The sequence below is a fragment of the Puma concolor genome, chromosome E1, assembly GCF_028749965.1.
Source record: "Puma concolor isolate L17-30 chromosome E1, mPumCon1.1.hap2, whole genome shotgun sequence".
Lineage (NCBI taxonomy): Eukaryota > Metazoa > Chordata > Mammalia > Carnivora > Felidae > Puma > Puma concolor.
Window position 1 is genome coordinate 12,359,868 of NC_141680.1, and position 18,006 is coordinate 12,377,873.

General features: G+C 42.1%; 1 protein-coding gene across 1 annotated transcript in view; it reads left to right on the top strand.

Annotated features, from left to right (window-relative positions):
* COPS3 (COP9 signalosome subunit 3) overlaps nt 1-16,996 on the top strand; it is a 27,064-nt gene extending 10,068 nt beyond the window's left edge. Inside the window, exons 6-12 of the mRNA XM_025920313.2 lie at nt 379-558; nt 3,436-3,576; nt 5,200-5,373; nt 8,280-8,366; nt 15,017-15,130; nt 16,291-16,371; nt 16,672-16,996. Of these exons, the coding sequence (XP_025776098.1) occupies nt 379-558; nt 3,436-3,576; nt 5,200-5,373; nt 8,280-8,366; nt 15,017-15,130; nt 16,291-16,371; nt 16,672-16,725 (831 nt within the window). The 3' untranslated portion in view covers nt 16,726-16,996. The remainder of the gene's footprint in view (nt 1-378; nt 559-3,435; nt 3,577-5,199; nt 5,374-8,279; nt 8,367-15,016; nt 15,131-16,290; nt 16,372-16,671) is intronic.
* Nucleotides 16,997-18,006: the final 1,010 nt, after the last annotated feature.

The following is an 18,006-nucleotide window of genomic DNA, read 5'->3' on the forward strand; positions in this document are numbered from 1 at the left end:
TAGTCTTTTATAAACACATGCTGTTTGGTTCTGAATGCTTAGGAAAACGGAGTAATGTGTCAACACTTAGAACAGTTTTAATCAGTAAGATGGTTTAAAATGTTTTCTTCAGGGGCGCCTGGGTGGCTCAGTCAGTAAGTGTCTAACCTTAGCTCAGGTCATGATCTTGCAGTTCATGGGTTCAAGCCCACACGTTAGTGCAGAGCCTGCTTGGGATTCTGTCTCCACTCCTCCCTCACTTGCTCGCTCGCTCTCAAATTTAAAAAAATAAATAGTAAATAAAATGTTTTCTTGAACTTTCTGGAATCTATGAATTTGCTCCTGCTAAAGCCTGCCAAGTACAATTAAAATGACGATTCAATGTAAAATTTTTCACAGCTTTGTTTGCTGGCAAAATGCTTTAAGCCTGCCCTTCCATATCTTGATGTGGACATGATGGATATCTGTAAAGAGAATGGAGCCTATGATGCAAAGCACTTTCTATGTTACTATTATTATGGAGGGATGATCTATACCGGGCTGAAGAACTTTGAAAGAGCACTGTACTTTTATGAACAGGTAATCATCTCTCTAAATGCCCCTGAGGTTCTGTTGAACTTGTATGCTCGAAGAAGTGCACAGCTGGTGTGGATTGATCTTGGGCCTCTGAGTTTCAGGTGGAGGTCCTTTCAAAGATCATTTGTCTGGGATCATCGTGTACATGGTGGTAAACTGTCCTTGAGTTGAAGGGCAGTAGGAGTGGAGGGAAGAGCACTAATGAGTGGGGTCTGATCTAGGCTTTGCCACTCGTATCCTGTGTGATTCAGGTTAAGTTCTGTATGTCTCTTGACCTTTACACAAAGGGAAGAGATTGAGCTGAATGATCTTTGAAATGTCTTTTTGTTCTAAAACAATGTGTGGTGTTTTGTTAAGTTTTATTTATTTTAATAAGTAAAACAGTCTCATGGTTCAAAATTCAAAGGGTATTGAGCATACAGTGGAAAGCCCCTACCTGCTTTGTCTATGTGATGGCCCCTGGTCTGTGTAATGACCTGTATAGTGCATAATTTGGTAGAATGTTTTAGAGTCTGAAAAAGAGATACAATATTGGCTAATACTAGAATTTTAAGAAATTTGTCAGAGGTTTAATATTTCTTATATTCCTATCAATTTAGTTGAAAATGCTAAGACATAAATACACATGCATGTATTTATTAGCATTGCCTCAGGGAATTGTCACCAGAAGGTGCTGTTGGGCAGGGATGATGTCATTAGAACATGTCTAGTCAGGAGCATTCAACTGGCTCCGTCGGTAGAACGTGCAAGTCTTGATCTCAAGGTCGTGAGTTCAAGCCCCATGTTGGGTGTAGAGCTTACTCAAAGAAAAAAAAGGGGGATGTGTCTAGTCAAGTAAGGACCTTCAAGGTGACTTCTCTTTTTTTTTTTTTTTTTTTAACATTTGTTTATTTTTGAGACAGAGACAGAGCATGAACGGGGGGAGGGTCAGAGAGAGAGAGGGGGAGACACAGAATCCGAAACAGGCTCCAGGCTCTGAGCTGTCAGCACAGAGCCCGACACAGGGCTCGAACTCACGGACCACGAGATCATGGCCTGAGCCAAAGTCGGACGCCTAACTGACTGAGCCACCCAGGCGCCCCAAGGTGACTTCTCTTTAAGAGTACATAGTCAAAAGCTTTAGTTCTTCAGAAAATTATAAACATATTTCATAGCCACTGGGCAAATGATTTTATAGTCCAGTATGATAGCTGACAACATATTGATGATCCAGAAATATCAAGGTGATGAGGGCTTTGGAAAAGGCAGGAAAGTATGTAATGCACTTAGAAAAGATATTTCTATCCCAAATAATTAAAATGTTAAAAGTAAAACATTTTTGGTACAGATAGGAACGTTTTTGCTGAAAATCTATTTATACCCTGATTTTGCCTTGACCAGCATTGTCTAGTGTTAGGGTACTTCATGCAACTGTGTTTTAATAATATACATGAAGCTATAGATGGTATTAGTACCTTAATTTCAGAAGGTGATATAGATTTCTTACTGCTTAAAAAAAAGAATCCAAGAGACGGATGTACTTAGTGGAAAAAAATCAGATCATTCAGCATTACATAAAGCAAAAAGTGAAAGAAAGCAGCTTTGTCTTCTCATATCACACCACACTTTGACCTACTTAGTTTACTGGTCTTCGGTTGGTGGGAATGTAAGTCAATTGCAGTTTTTCACTGTTTAAGCAATGCTGTAGTAGAAATCATTGCACGTGTAAACATATGCACTCATTTGAATGTTTCTGTAGCATCTCAAAGAAGCACCTTACAGGCTCAGTGGTTTGGGTTTTGATTTGGAATGTTTGAGCTGATTTGGGTACGATAGTTTTCATTTCTCCCTGACCTTCATAAATCCGGGTGAAAGAGAGTAGAAAGTCAGCCACAAAAGAGGAGAAGACATTTGCAGATCTCTGATAAGAGACTTGCAACCAGAATGTACAAAGACCTCTTACAACTCAACAGTAAAAAAACCTAAAATTTAAAAATGGCCAACGAAGAGATTCTCCAAAGAAGATACACCAACGACCCATCGGTACATGAAGAGATACTCCTCATCAGTAGTCATCAAGGACATGCAAATCACAACCACAGTGATACCACGAGGACAGCCCGAATTAAAAAGAGACAGCCAACAAAAACGAGCATTGACGAGCAGGTGGAGAATTTGGGATCCTCATAACTGCCGACGGGAGTGTGAAATGGTGCAGCCACTAGGGAAAACAGTCTGCAGCTCCTCAAAGTGTTAAACATAGAGTTACCACCCTGGCCCAGCAATTCCACTCCTAGAAATATACCTGAGAGAAATGAAGACAAATGTCTGCCCCCAAACACGTACACTGATGTTCGTGGCAGCTTCGTTCGGAGTGGCCGGGAGGGGAGACAGATGCCCGTCACCTGAGGATGAGTAAACAAAATGTGGTCTGTCCATATGGTGGGATATCATTCAACCATAAAATGGAATGATGCACCAGTACCTGCTACAACACTGAAGAACCTTGGAAACAGAGAGGCCAGTGACAAAAGACCACAGATTTATCTGAACTGTCCAGACTAGGCAGATCCATAGAGACAAAGTGGCATGGTGGTTTCCTGGGGCTGGAGGGAGAAGAGAATGAGGAATGACTGCTAGTGGATATGGGGTTTCTTCTTGGTGGGGTGAAAATGTTCTGAAATTTGGTAATGGTAATAGTTGCACAGTACGGTGAATATACTGAAGCCACTGTCTGGTATACTTGAAGAGGGTAATTTTATAGCACGAGAATCCGTTCTCAAGACATTATTAAAAATACTCATAGGGCACGAAATGTAAGAATTGTTTTTAATTAAAGTGATACGTGTGGCTGATTGATTGCCCTTTCTGCCCTGGTGTGCTCTCTCTTCTCTTGCTCAGGCCATAACTACTCCTGCCATGGCGGTCAGTCATATCATGTTGGAATCATATAAAAAGTATATTCTAGTTTCTTTGATATTACTTGGAAAAGTACAACAGCTACCAAAATATACGTCTCAAATTGTGGGTAGATTCATTAAGGTGAGTTTTTTAAATTGATTTCTTAGGTGACATGTTAAGTCCATAAGGAAATTATAATGATACGTAGTTCTGTAATTTTATTTTATAGTGATTTGGCTCTCCCGGCAGCTTCAAGTTAGCAGACATTTAATACGTTTCATAGTGGACGTTATTGTCTGGGAGCTGCTGTTCTTGCAGAATCTTGGCCTCTATTCCAGTCCATGCACCCTCTGATCACTGACCCGGGGGGGAATGTTACTTAGAAATCTGTTTTCAAACTTTTGCTCTGAGTAATTATTGCCATAGATGCCAAAGCTCCTGTAAAGGTTGATGATGATGATGATCTTCTTCGTTACAGTTTAGCGAAAGTACTGAAAAGACAGTGCTGAGTTTATGGAACTGCATCTGCCCGAGTGTTAGGAAATCTTTCTAGAGCCCCTGAATGAAAACCACAAGTTCTGCTCACTGAACTTTTGTTTCCACTGAGGACCCAGCTTTGGACCACATTGAAAAATAGATTTTTTTTTTTTTTTTGAAATACATCCTCATGGTTTAGAATAAAATCGGGCAGTTCAAAAGGTTATAAGGTCACAGTCATTTGGATAACAATTTTAACCCTGTTATTCGTACAGAACTCAGAATTTCAGGGTATCAATTTGAAAATCTTCCTAATGAGAAGATTTTTATGCTGTCTTGTTGCAGACAGCCCTGTGTCCTTCACTACAGAGCCTTGCTGTGGTTCTTAGGGCTCTGGGCTGCCTAGTCACAGATGAGGGAGGAGAGGGAGGTCCCTTGAATCCCATGAAAGAGTCAGAGGCAGGGTAAGTTTAGGGTAGCCATTCTCAGATCATTTGGGAGAACTCCCATGGTCCCTTGAGCTGGCCTGTTCGAGGAAGAGTAGTTGCGTAAGACGACGTCTTCATGACTGTCCTTCACAGCATTCGTGGTTTATGAGGCTAGCATCCATGGTGAAGAACACAGACTTCGGAGGAGAGACACAGATTTGAATCCGCGTTACACCTGTGCTCCTCATGACCATCCCACATTCTCTCAGACCTCCGCCCCAATCTCCTAATATTTAAAGTAGAGGATAATGTATATAAAATGCATAAAGCAGCTCAGGCTCTTAGGAGGCCCTCAGCTGCTATTGGTTCTCTTGCTCCTATCTTCCTTTTTGTCAAAAATAGATTGTCCTGTTGCATCTGGTGAGGGGTGTGTGTGTGTGTGTGTGAGAGAGAGAGAGAGAGAGAGAGAGAGCAAGAGAGTTGAGAATGATAGGAATCTTGCCTTCTTTTTTTCCCAGTGTAATTTATCAATAGGAAAAGAAAAAAGACGCATGCATTTATTAAGTGCAATATACTTTCACCTGCTATGCCGTTCAGAGCAAATGTTATTTGCTCTGAAATAACAGTTTTTTTTTGACAATATGTCACTCCATAGTGAATTTCTATGTTTGGTCTTAAAAACTAGGCATTTGCTCTGGGTAACAATAGGTTAAGGTTAAGCAATAGATTGCTTAGGTAACAATAAAGGATATTGAATATACTTGCACATGATATAGTACCGTGTTTTCTTTTTGCTTCCTATACAAATTTTATATCTCTAATGTTTTAATCTGATTTCTTCCCACCTTTAAACCTTCAGCCTCTTAGCAACGCATACCACGAGTTAGCACAAGTTTATTCAACCAATAACCCCTCAGAACTCCGCAACCTGGTGAGCAAGCACAGTGAAACTTTTACTCGTGATAACAACATGGGGCTGGTGAAGCAGTGCTTGTCTTCTCTTTATAAGAAGAATATTCAAAGGCTAACCAAGGTGAGGCAAGCGACGCCCTCAGATAGCATCTCCTGGTTCCCCCGGGGCCTCCCCCTCTTCTCTCTCTTCCTTCTCAGTGCTGAGGAAGCAGATACAGGGATAAAGTGTGGCAGGATTTCTTTACTAAGCAAGAACTCTCACAACCGATGACTTAGAAAGAGTTTGATTTATACCTTTTGGTCTTTTCAGGGCTAGAACAGGGTTTTTGAGAAGAGGAACAGGTGAAGAGGAAGACAGGTAGGAGGTACGGCTACATGGGGAGGCAGAGACAGGTAGCCTGAGAGAGGTAAACAGTCCCATGGGCAGAGGGGTGGCGCTAACAATGCAGACACAAGTCCCTTGAGACCAGCCGTGGACCCTCCCGGGCTGTGCTCATCTGTACTTGAACTTCTTGCTCGAACACTCAGCACTACCTCGACGTTGCCATTTAGGCCACAGATGAATGAGCTATGTGCAGTTGAACTGTAGGAAGTAATGAAAACGACCTGCTGCTTTTGGATTAGAGGAAATATGCTTATTACCCGGTGTTCAAACGATACCAAAAAGCATGAGAGAGAAATGAAATCCCACGTGACCTCCAAAGGCATGTGCTGCAAGTAACAGGAAGCGAACAGCCGCTTCAGCAAACAGGATTGCTTTTTCCTCTTGAGAAGTAGTGTAGACAGAGGGGGCGTTTCACAGCTGGCGAGAATGTGGTCAGTCTGGCTCTGGGCATACCCTTTACCCTGCGGTAGCTGCGGGACGGGGCAGAGAGGCAGAGGAGCCAGAAGAGGGGGTGTCTGCTGCTGGGTGCCCTCTCCGTGGGAGGGTCGCTGGGCTCTGGGTGGAGTGTCAGGCAGTGAGAGCCTGGAGAAGCCAGAGGAGAGTGGTGACAAGGGGACGGTCATGGAGGCAAGTGAGCCGCGCAGGGGGGAGAGGGAGGAAGGCGAGGAGACGGCCAATGAACAAGAGGAAGAAACTCCTTCCAAATACTCTAGAGAGAGCGACCCTAGCTGCCCCACTCACATACGGAAATCAGAGGATTTGTAAAAAGTTGGTTTGTAGAAGGAAAATGAAAGAGAAAGTAGCTCAAGAAATATTAGAAACAAATGTAACCTGTCTGCCAGAGGAAAACTGACTTTATCTATGGGCAGACAAGGCCAGGACCTAAGAGATTCAGGGTAACAAGCAGCCTGATTCTCCCCACAAAAGTTTTTCTTTTGAGAACCACTGTCCCTTGCTGTGTCACCATTGAGAGGTAGCTGTTGACAAACAGATGCCCCCTGCTTGTGACTAGCACTTGCACGTTAGCTAAAAGAATCAAAATGTTAACACAGGTAAGAGAGGGTACCTTTCAGAAAAATGTTAAATTGCAGAATGGCAAATAAAAGTTAAATGAAGAAGGTTAAATCTTCACTGGTGGCTGTTGTGCTTTTAGGCATCATGTCTTAGTGCCAGAATTCTAGAAGGGGGAATAATCCACAGATTTTCTAGCCACGCCAGGCTCTTTCTTATTCCAAAGTCATAAAACCAGAAGTTTTTCAGAAAGTCTCAACAAGGAGACCGTGTGTCCATGTCGGTGACGGGAATGATGTTCTGTGACATTGCTGGCTGGAAGGCAACTAGGGACAAGGGGTTCTCACATGGGGCTGAAATCTGCCACTTCATGTTAATGTTTTGATGGACATTTTTCTAGATTCTTCTTGCTTCTCTCTCTTCTCTCTATGTATATGGAGACACTCACAATTAAATGTGATTAGGGTTATGTTCTAAACCTCTTTCCCTGGCAAAGTAAGCCTGTATCACAGCTTCCCTACATAGTAGTCTGTTTTATGGATGAATCACGATTGATTCATTCAACTGGTCCTCTACTGATGGACATTCAGGTGGAAGTTTCTCTTTATTTTGAAACAGGAAAAATGACCCATGTATTTAGAAATGTTGACTTTTAAGTCTTCATTTGTGTTCAACTGCTTATGTACTTTAAAAATTAACAATTACATTTTCTTGGATGCTACTCCCTGAACTAAAGTATACATAGACTTTTTGGTCATTGGCTTATTAATTTTCAACATCAGGGTTTGAACATGCTCTGCTCTGAAAAGGCCATTGCTGTAAATATTGCCAGCTTTCCTTAAAAAAGAGCTCTTTTAATTTGTTCCTGAAGGGGAACATTTTCATCAAGTCCCAAGCAGAGTTGTGGGAAACACTGGCTTCCTTCTAACGCCCCATGTGTTTATACATTTTAGCTTTGCATTGTGAAGAATGAAAGTGATGTTGTCAATTTTATTTAATAGGTAGTATGTTTACAATACAAAATTCAAAAGACACACAAATCTCCATGCAGGTCCTATACCCCAGCCACCCCTCTTCTTTCTCTCTGAAGAAAGTGTTGCCAGTTTCTTGGGTGTCCTAGAGGTTGTCTGTGTGCATATACGTACATATCCATACACACTCTCACGGGTACATAAAGTTTCCTTCCATTTACACATCATGCCATGCACACTGTTCTTCATTGAATGGTGTACATTATCTTAGATTCCATTTCAGTTCATGAGAAGTATCCTTTTTAATTTTTTTTTTTTTTTTTAACAACAGCATAGTCATCTATAGACTCAATTACACCAGACGGCACCAACCAATCCTTCTAGGTGGTCCCGGTGCTGCAGTAAAGAACTTTGTGTGTGTGTCACTTCACTTGCGTGTCTGTGTAGGATACATTTCCAGAAGTCCTTACACCTCTAGGAAACCGAGGACTAAAATTTACACGGGTTTCCTCAACTCTAAGTCATCTTCACAACAAAGAATTATTTTGCACAGTCACAGAAAGCAGATTTTGAGTGATTCATTAGAGCTCTGTACACATTTAGTGAAATTTATGTCCTCCGTTGTTTCTACCTGTGATTAATTCTACTTCTGAATTTCAGACCTTTTTAACACTATCATTACAAGATATGGCAAGTCGTGTGCAGTTATCTGGACCTCAGGAGGCAGAGAAATATGTCCTACATATGGTGAGTGTGTCTTCATTTCTAAAAAGTTCCTTGGTGGATTTTTGTCCTTAGAAAAGTAACAGGTGTTCATTATAGAAAATACAAAGAGAGAGAGAGAAAGAGAGGGACATCCAGAGTCAACCTCTGGACATTTTGGTTCATTTCCTTACAATCTATGGGGTTTTCCAGTCATAGGTACCCATGTGATATACATGGTATGTCCTGTTTGTCCTCCTTACTTATATTTGTAAAACACTTGTGAAGTACAGAGTCCTAGAGCAGTGCTACTCAACATGCTGCTCTACAGTGAGGACATGAACTTGTAGCTGTATGGAGGTCAGGGCACACACACTCCTGCCCACACCGACCAAGTCCTGTTCAGCTAGAGAGGGAGCAGTCGTTGACTGTGATGTGACTTGCGCTCCTTCCCTCCTTGTGGGCCATTGTCAGTTCATTAGTACGCTTAGAGTTAGCATTAACAATAAAGGGGGCTAAAGCAGACACTATCTCAGCACCTGCCTTCAGAAGTCAGATACTACCAGCATCCCTGTTTAAAGTGTCCCAGATGCATCTGTCCACTCCCCAAATTTAGAGAAGCATTATTTAAATATGCACAGGGTAACCCACCGAGTTGGTAGATTGTAATCTACCTACCTATTCAGTTATGTAAATACATGGCTAAGATCTGACCCGTCAGACCAGACTTATGTCCTCAGCCCAGGTCAAGCAAATCTTAGGTGTAGAAAGTCAGCATTTTACATTTTTCTGCTGATGATGTCCCCTTTGATTTTAGGAACACTGCCATATCAGGATTAGGAATAATGAAACTATTTTCCACTGTGATAACGGAGTACTTTATTTCCATAGTGCAATTTACAAACGTCTTGAAGTTTTAATCTTTCATCCTAATTCTCAAAACACGCGCTCATCCCAAACAAACAAAACCTGTCTGACTTGACCAACCTTGGAGTGCTCGCTAGGAGCACCTTGCTAAACCTCCCCAGGGGTTTAAGCATCAGTGAGCCACACAGTACCCCCAGGAAACTCACTATTTGGTGGGTGAGAAGAAATACATGAGTGGTTATGACACCAGCAAGGAGTCAGAAGCTATGCTTTGAGGGATCAAAGGAGGAGGAAGGGGCTTTGAACACTGCATGACCAACCCAGACGAACCCTGACAGGCTCTGGATCAACCAGGGGTGTTTTGTCTGCCAGGGGACATTTGGCAATGTCTGAAGACATTTTTGGTTGTTACAGCTAGGGATACTACCATCTAGTGGATAGAGGCCAAGGATGCTGCTGTACGTCCTACGATGCAGAGGACAGTTTCCACGACAGAGAATTCTCTGGCCTGGTATATCCATCCTGCCAAGCTTGAGTGTAAGCTCAAGACTTGCCCTAGAATATAAGGTCTATGAGGGTAGGGATTTTTTTTTTTTTTTTTTAAAGAAGACATTTTTTTTTAAAGCAGTTTGAGGTTGATAGCAAAATTAAGAGGAAGGTACAGAGATTTCCCGTATGTCCCCCGCCGCTGCACATCCATGACTTTCCCCATCATCACTAACCCTCACCAGAGTGGTGTGTTATAGTTGTGACACGTGTGCGTGTGTCATGGTTGGTGAGCCAACCTGACACGTGGCCACTGCTGTACTTTCTGCAGGTTTGCACAGACATATAATGCTATGTATCCATCATTATGGTGTCACACAGAGTTATTTTTACTGCCCTAAAAAATCCTCCGTGCTCTGAGACAACCACTGATAATTTTTATTGTCTCCATCGTTGTGCATTTTCCAGAATGTCCCGTCGTTGGAATCATGCAGTATGTAGCCCTTACAGACCGGCTTCTTTCATTTAGTAATCAAGATTTAAGGTTCCTTAATGTCTTCCCATGGCTTGATAGCTCCTTTCTTTTTAGCGCTGAATCATATTCCATTCCTTGGATGTGGCACGGTTTATCCATTCACCTCCTGAAGGACATCTTGATTTGCTTTCAAAGTTTGGCAATTACGAGTAAAGCTGCCGTAAACATCCCTGTGCAGGTTTTTGTGTGGACATAAGCTTTCAACTCCCTTGGGTAAATACCACGGAGTGTGATTGCTGACTCAGATGGTAAGACTATATTTAGTTTGGTACCAAGCTGCCAAACTGTCTTCTCAAATGGTGGCAACATTTTGCATTTCCGCCAGCAGTGAAAGAGAGGTCTGATTGGCCCACATCCTGACCAGCATTTGATATTGTCAGTGTTCCAGATTTTGGCCACTCTAATAGGCGTATAGTGGTATCTTGTTTTATTTTTATTTTTATTTTTTTTTTATTTTTTTTTCAACGTTTATTTATTTTTGGGACAGAGAGAGACAGAGCATGAACGGGGGAGGGGCAGAGAGAGAGGGAGACACAGAATCGGCAACAGGCTCCAGGCTCTGAGCCATCAGCCCAGAGCCTGACGCGGGGCTCGAACTCACGGACCGCGAGATCGTGACCTGGCTGAAGTCGGACGCTTAACCGACTGCGCCACCCAGGCGCCCCTGGTATCTTGTTTTAATTTGCACTTCCCTGATGACATGCGATGTGGAGCAACTTTTCATATGCTTATTTAACATCTGTATATCTTCTTTGGTGAAGTCCCTGTTCAGATATTTGGCCCATTTTTTAGTCTGTTTGTTTTCTTGTTGAGTTTTAAGAGTTCTCTGTATGTATTTTTCTTTTATTTTAAAATAATCTCTCTGTCCAGTGTGGGGCTCAAACTCAGGACCCCCGAGATCAGGAGTTGCGTGCTCCACCCCCTGAGCCCGGTGCCCCAGTCCTTTGTATATTTTGCATAACAATTCTTTGTCAGATGTGTCTTTTGCAAATATTTTTTCCCAGTCTGTGGCTTGTCTTCTCATCTTCCTGACATTGTCTTTTGCAGAAAGAAGCTTTTACGTTTAATGGAGCCCAACTTACCCATCATTTCTTTCCTGGATTGTGTCTTTAGTGTTCTAGCTAAAAAGTTATCATCACACCCAAGATCATCTAGGCTTTCTCCTGTGTGGTATTCTGGGAGTTTTATAAGTTTTGCGTCTTACATTTAGGTCTGTGACCCATTTGATTTAATTTTTAAGGGTGTAGCGGCTGCACCTAGATTCAGTTTTTTGCTTGTGGATGTCCAGTTGTTCCAGCACCATTTGCTGAAAGGAGGATCTTTGCTCCTTTGTCAAAGATCTGTTGACTGTTTATGTGGGTCTATTTCCGGGCTGGCTATTCTGTTCCATTGATACATTTGTCTGTTCTTTCACCAATACCACATTGCCATGATTACCGTAGGTGTATAGTAAGTTTTCTTTTCTTTTTAAGATTTTATTTTAAATAATTTCTACACCCAGTGTGGGGCTTGAACTCACAACCCGAGATCAAGAGTTGCATGCTCCACCAACTGAGCCAGCCAGGCGCCCCTTTAGAGAAGAGTCTTAAGGTCAGGTAGTGCCAGTCCTCCAACTTTGTTCTTCTCCTTTAATATCGTGTTGGCTATTCTGGGTCTTTTGTCTCTTCATGTAAATGAGAATCCATTTATTGATATCCATAAAAATAACTTGCTGGGATTTTGATTGGGATTGTGTTGAATCTATGAATTGAATTGGGAGGAACTGACATCTTCATGATACTGTCTTCCTATTTAAGAACATGGAATATCGCTCCATTTATTTAGTCCTTTTGGACTTCCTTCCTCATCCTTTGATTTCCTCATAGATCTTGTACATCTATTGTTAGATTTATTCTTAAGTGCTTCATTTGGGGTGGGGAGGATGCTAATTGTATCGTTTTTTTTTTATTTCAAATTCCACTTATTCATTGCTGGTATGCAGGAGAGCAATTCACTTTTCCATATTAACCTTGTATCCTGCAACCTTGTTGTAATTACTTATTAGTTCCAGGAGGGTTTTTTGTTGTTGATACTTTCAGGTTTTCCATATAGACAAACTTATCATCTATAAACAAAGACACTTTTGTTTTTCTTTTCCTAACTTTTTATTTCCTTTTCTTGTCTTCCTAGACTTCCAGTACAATGTTGAAAAGGAGTGGTATGAGGGTGCATCTTTGCCTGGTTCCTGATCTTTGTGGGGAAGCTTTGAGTTTCTCACCATTAAGTGTGATGTTAGCTGTAGGATTTTTGTAGATTTTTTTTTTTTAATTTTTTTTTAACGAGAGATAGAGAAAGACTGAGCATGAGCAGGGGAGGGGGAGAGAGAGGGGGAGACACAGAATGCGAAGCAGGCTCCAGGCTCTGAGCTGTCAGCACAGAGCCCGATGCGGGGCTCAAACTCACAAATCATGAGATCATGACCTGAGCCGAAGCCAGACACCCAACCGACTGAGCCATCCAGGCACCCCTGTAGATATTCTTTATGAAGTTGAAGAAGTTCCCCCTCTAGACTTAGTTTACCAGAGTTTTTATCATGAATTTTCATTGGATTTTATGAAACACTTTTTCTGCGTCAATTGATAGGATCATGATCTCTTTAGCCTGCTGATGTGATGAATTACATTAATTGATTCTTGAATGTCCATCCCGCCTTGCGTACCTGGGGTAAATCTCACTTGGTTGTGGTGTATAATTCTTATATATTATTGGATTTGTTTATATTTTCTTGAGGATTTTTGCACTTATGTTCATGAGACAGGTTGGTCTGTAGTTTTCTTGTAATTTTTTGTCAGGTTTTATTAATATCAGGGTAATGCTGGCTTCATAGTAGTTGGAAACTATTCTCGTTGCTTTTGTCGTTGAAAGAGATCGTACAGATTGGTATAATTTCCTCCTTAATTGTTTGGTAGGATTCACCAGTGAATCCTTCTGGGCCTGGTGGTTTTGTTTTAGAAGATTATTGATTCATTTTCTTTAATAGATATTGGCCTATTCCGATTGTATGTCTGGGATTTTTAAAAAAAATTTTCAATGTTTATTTTTGAGAGACAGGACATGAGCAGGGAAGGGGCAGAGAGAGAGGGAGACACAGAGTCTGAAGCAGGATCTGGGCTTTGGGCTGTCAGCACAGAAGCCTATGCAGGGCTTGAACCCACAAGCTGTGAAATCATGACCTGAGCCGAAGTCAGATGCTTTACTGACTGAGCCACCCAGGTACCCCAGGAACTTTTTTCAGTAAACATTTATTGAAGTATCACCTGCCCAGAGAAAAGTACACTTAAGTTTATAGCTAAATACATTTGCACAAAGAGAAGACACCTGTGAAACCAATACCTAGGTCAAAAATCAGAGTATCAGCATCCCAGAAACATCTCTCATGCCTGCTTCCAGCCCTACTCCTGGCTCGCCAGGTTCTTATCCTGGCTTCTCACATTCTACTTTGTATTTGTTTCTGAGCTGTATATAAAAGGAAATATACAGTATATATTTTGGGGGGTCTGGCTTTTTTTGCTCAATATTATGAGCAAAATGTTGTATGTGGCTCCATTCATTTTCAGGGCTACAGTGTCTCACTGTGATTATACTCATTTCAGTTGTTTCTAGTTCTGGTTATTACAAGAAGAGCTGCTGTGGTAAAGCTAGGTTTGCATTTCATTTGGGCATGTTCTGTCCACGTTTAAAGAGGCAGCTCTCCGTGATCACACAGAGAATGATGTATTCCATTTAATGTGTGTTGGGCTGGTTGCTGTTTCATTAAGCAGCATCTGTCCCTTCCAAAGCTAGAATGTGGAGCAGTGTGTTAGGAATAACAAGTCCTATTCAAGACTTCCTGGTTTCTCACTTTTTAACTTCAGGGCAGGATTTGGCTGTGAGGGTCAAATAACTCCTCAGTCACTGATGCAAATAAAGAACATAGCCGTGAAACTACCTTGGAATCAGCATTAGCAGAAGAGTTTTCTTGAAGGATCAGAAGAGAATTTGTACGGGGGTGAACCAAATGTGTTAGGGTTTCACGTTTTAAGGTACAAGGCACTCGGACGTTATGCTGGCTGATGCAGGAAACAAAAGAAACATACACAATTCAATTCATGTGAAGTGTCCAGAACAGGCAGATCCCTAGAGCAGGAAGTAGTAGATTGGTGGTTGCCAGGGACGGAGAGGATGGGAAAAGGAGTCACTGCTCAGTGGGGACAGGGTTTCCTTTTGGGCGATGCAAATGTTTTCGAACTAGACAGAGTTGGTGGTTACACATTGCAAATTACACTGAATTGTTCACTTTGTTTTATTTATTGATTTATTGAGAGAGAGAGAGAGAGAGAGAGAGAGAGAGAAGGCAAGTGAGGGGGAGGGAGAGGGAGAGAGAACCCCAAGCAGGCTCCACGCTCAGCGCCAAGAGCGATGCGGGACTGACCTCACGACCGAGAGATCATGACCTGAGCTGAAATTAAGAGTTGGATGTCCAAGGCACCCCTGAATTGCTTACTTTAAAATGGTTAATTTATATTATGTGAAACTTAGCTCAGTAAAAAAAAATACAAGAGCGGGTATACGTGTCTCTGTATGAGTTTTGTAGCCCTTAGTATCTGCAGTGCTGTCTAGCACATAGTAGGCGTTCAGTAAATACTTGTTGAAGAAACAGATGGTGCCTAAAAATAAACATACAAATTTATTTATTGTTTTTTGTCCCCCCCCCCCCGATTATATTGAAACATTATATATCCACATAGTATCTGAGTCTAAACTACTTTCCTGATTTCTTTTTTTACAGATAGAAGATGGTGAAATTTTTGCAAGTATTAATCAGAAGGATGGTATGGTCAGTTTCCATGATAACCCTGAAAAATATAATAACCCAGCCATGCTTCATAACATTGATCAGGAGGTAAATCTGAATGCCAGGTTTTGATTGATGTTTGAGATGCTGTATTTGAAATACTGCTCCCATGCTCCAGGATAATTTTAGTTGTTTGTTTTTTGAGAGAGAGTGCACGCAAGTAGGGGAGGGGCAGAGAGAGAGAATCCCAGGCAGGCTGTGCGCTGTCAGTGCAGAGCCTGATGCAGGGCTCGAATTCACAAACTGTGAGATCATGACCTGAGCCGAAATCAACAGTCAGATGCTTAAGCGACTGAGCCACCCAGGCACCCCTTACATACAGGTAGTTCCCAGCTAGTTTCTGGGAACATTTTAGTTCCTACAAAGTTGTTTTGAATATGAGCATTGCTTAACCCTCTTCCAGATTGTATGGTTATAAGTCTGTGGTGGGTTGGATTTCCCAGCAGCTCACCACAGCCTAGTTTAGCTACTGAAACACTTTAGGGTCTTACAGTCAGTATGCTTTTATCCACACCCAACCACCTTTCATAATGCAGAGCCTCATTTCTGCGGTAAAGTATAGTCAGAAGGTCAGAAACCTCTGTGTGTCAGGAGAGGGAGGAAGGGGGGTAGCTGGAGGAAGAAAGTCCTCCGTTGGGCATGGCCAGAGTGGTCCCTTTGCATCTTCTGAGGTCACGTGTTCTGACTGCCACTCTGGGTTCCAGACAGGAGTCGGGATTGTGTGGGCGTCTGTGTTTCTTACCTCACATTATGGAAGTAGATGGAACCAGATATTAAATCTCCGAAACCTGAAAGCAATGCATAGTAACATAGTAGACTTCCACACTCCTTGTTTTGCAATTTAAAATCCAAAAAAACCATGACAACTGGAGGTTTTGGTAACTAAGTGTGATGGCGAATTACACCTGAAATGATGCATAGTCTTTATCCCACTTTGTGCATATTTTTAGGCCTCACTGCAAAAGATATTAACGTGTTTGATTATGGGGCATACCCTAGATCCTACTGGGATGTTAGGTAATATACAGTACTTGTACAGTATTAACTTTCCGCATTCAAAAAATTCTGATTCCAAACCTGTGTCGCCCCAGGGGTTTCAGATCATGGGACTGTGAACTTGTAGCACCCATATTAGTAGCCTAGGTTAAAAAGGAGTTAACTGACCTAGACTCGCTTACTAACCACCTTCAAACATGTCTTATCACCAGATGCTGAAGTGCATAGAGCTGGATGAGCGACTGAAGGCCATGGACCAGGAGATCACAGTGAACCCCCAGTTCGTACAAAAGGTGATTAGGGTTCCCTTCATTAATTAGAAGTGGCCTGGACAGAAAAGGAACATGAACTTGATTTGAGGTTAAATGCTTATTAGTTGCCTGAAGTTCTTGAAAACCTTTGTGACCAAGTTCATGGAGAGATTCACTGAGAGCATTATCAAACTGCAGCCTGGAAGTATGCAAACTATGGCCTGTTTGTACACAGGGTGACCGACTGTCCTCACAGAAGAACAGGGTGTGCTTGTTTGGGGCCGGTGGGAAATCTCTGGCAAGGGCAAGTGTGAATACATCGTCTCACTTTCTTCTTTACAGAGCATGGGATCACAAGAAGATGATTCTGGAAACAAACCGTCTAGTTACTCTTGAAACTAACATCCATCCTGAGTTAGATGAGAGAAACTGATCACCTTGGCCAGTGGCAAGCGGTAGGAGGGCAGCAGGGAGGACCAAGCCTGTTTCACCTGGACATTAAGAAATTACATTTTGTTTTGACATCTTCAGTCCCATATGCTTTAAGAAAACCATTCTCTCTGCAAAGAAAGGAAAAAAAAATGCAAACTTTAAAGTCTGTTGTGGATTTATTTATCCTCAGATTAATGTTGTTATTGCATTAAATCTACCTTTTTGTTTTAAATTACTTGAACATTAATGTGTCTTCTGTATCGCTTTTTTCCCCCTCTGAAAAGTTTTTAAGGGCTATGTTCATTGTGAACAGAAATGGTTAAACTTGGGGAATTTTTGGAAGATTTGAAAAGTCTGGGAGTCCATAACACAGAAGCTAATTTTTTTTTTTTTCAATGTTTATTTAACTTTGGGACAGAGAGAGACAGAGCATGAACAGGGGAGGGGCAGAGAGAGGGAGACACAGAATCGGAAACAGGCTCCAGGCTCTGAGCCATCAGCCCAGAGCCTGACGCGGGGCTCGAACTCACGGACCGCGAGATCGTGACCTGGCTGAAGTCGGACGCTTAACCAACTGCGCCACCCAGGCGCCCCAGAAGCTAATTTTTTTATAATTAGAAGTAACCTGCGCCTTAGTGACAGTACCCGCTGTGAATCCGAGATGCTTTGTGCTCTTTCTGACCTGTGGGGTGGGCTCCACTCTTCTGCAGTCTTGAGACCAGGGCCGGACTTTGCTACATTTTCTTCCAGAAGGATTTTCAGTGAAGCTGCACAGCTGCCTTGTGATTATTCCCAGGGTCTCTCTGCAGAACTCTGCAATTTGTCTGACAGGGCTCACCAGTTAAGCCCGGGAATGGTGTGGAGTCTTTGTAAAGTATGAGAAGCCTGAATTAGAATTTAGTCCTTAAAAATGTCCCTCTCTTGCTAGCAACATTTCACTTTTTTAAATGTGTCAACTTTATAGTCGGTCACATTTTCATTATCAAAAAGAAATCTCATGAGTCATGTAAAAAGTTGCCCCTGCTAGGCTTTGGGGGGGCATGTGGTCTGTTGTGGTAACTACTCTGTTTTGCCGCAGGAAAACAGCCACAGTGAGTCCCAAGAAAATGAACACAAAAATAGGCTGAGGGCTGGATTTGACCCTTCGTCAAAACCCTCAAATTCTCAAGCTCAGATTAGTGCCGCTTGTGGACTACATCATTTCCACTTACTTTTACATGTGACTATACTAAGGAGAGAACAGTT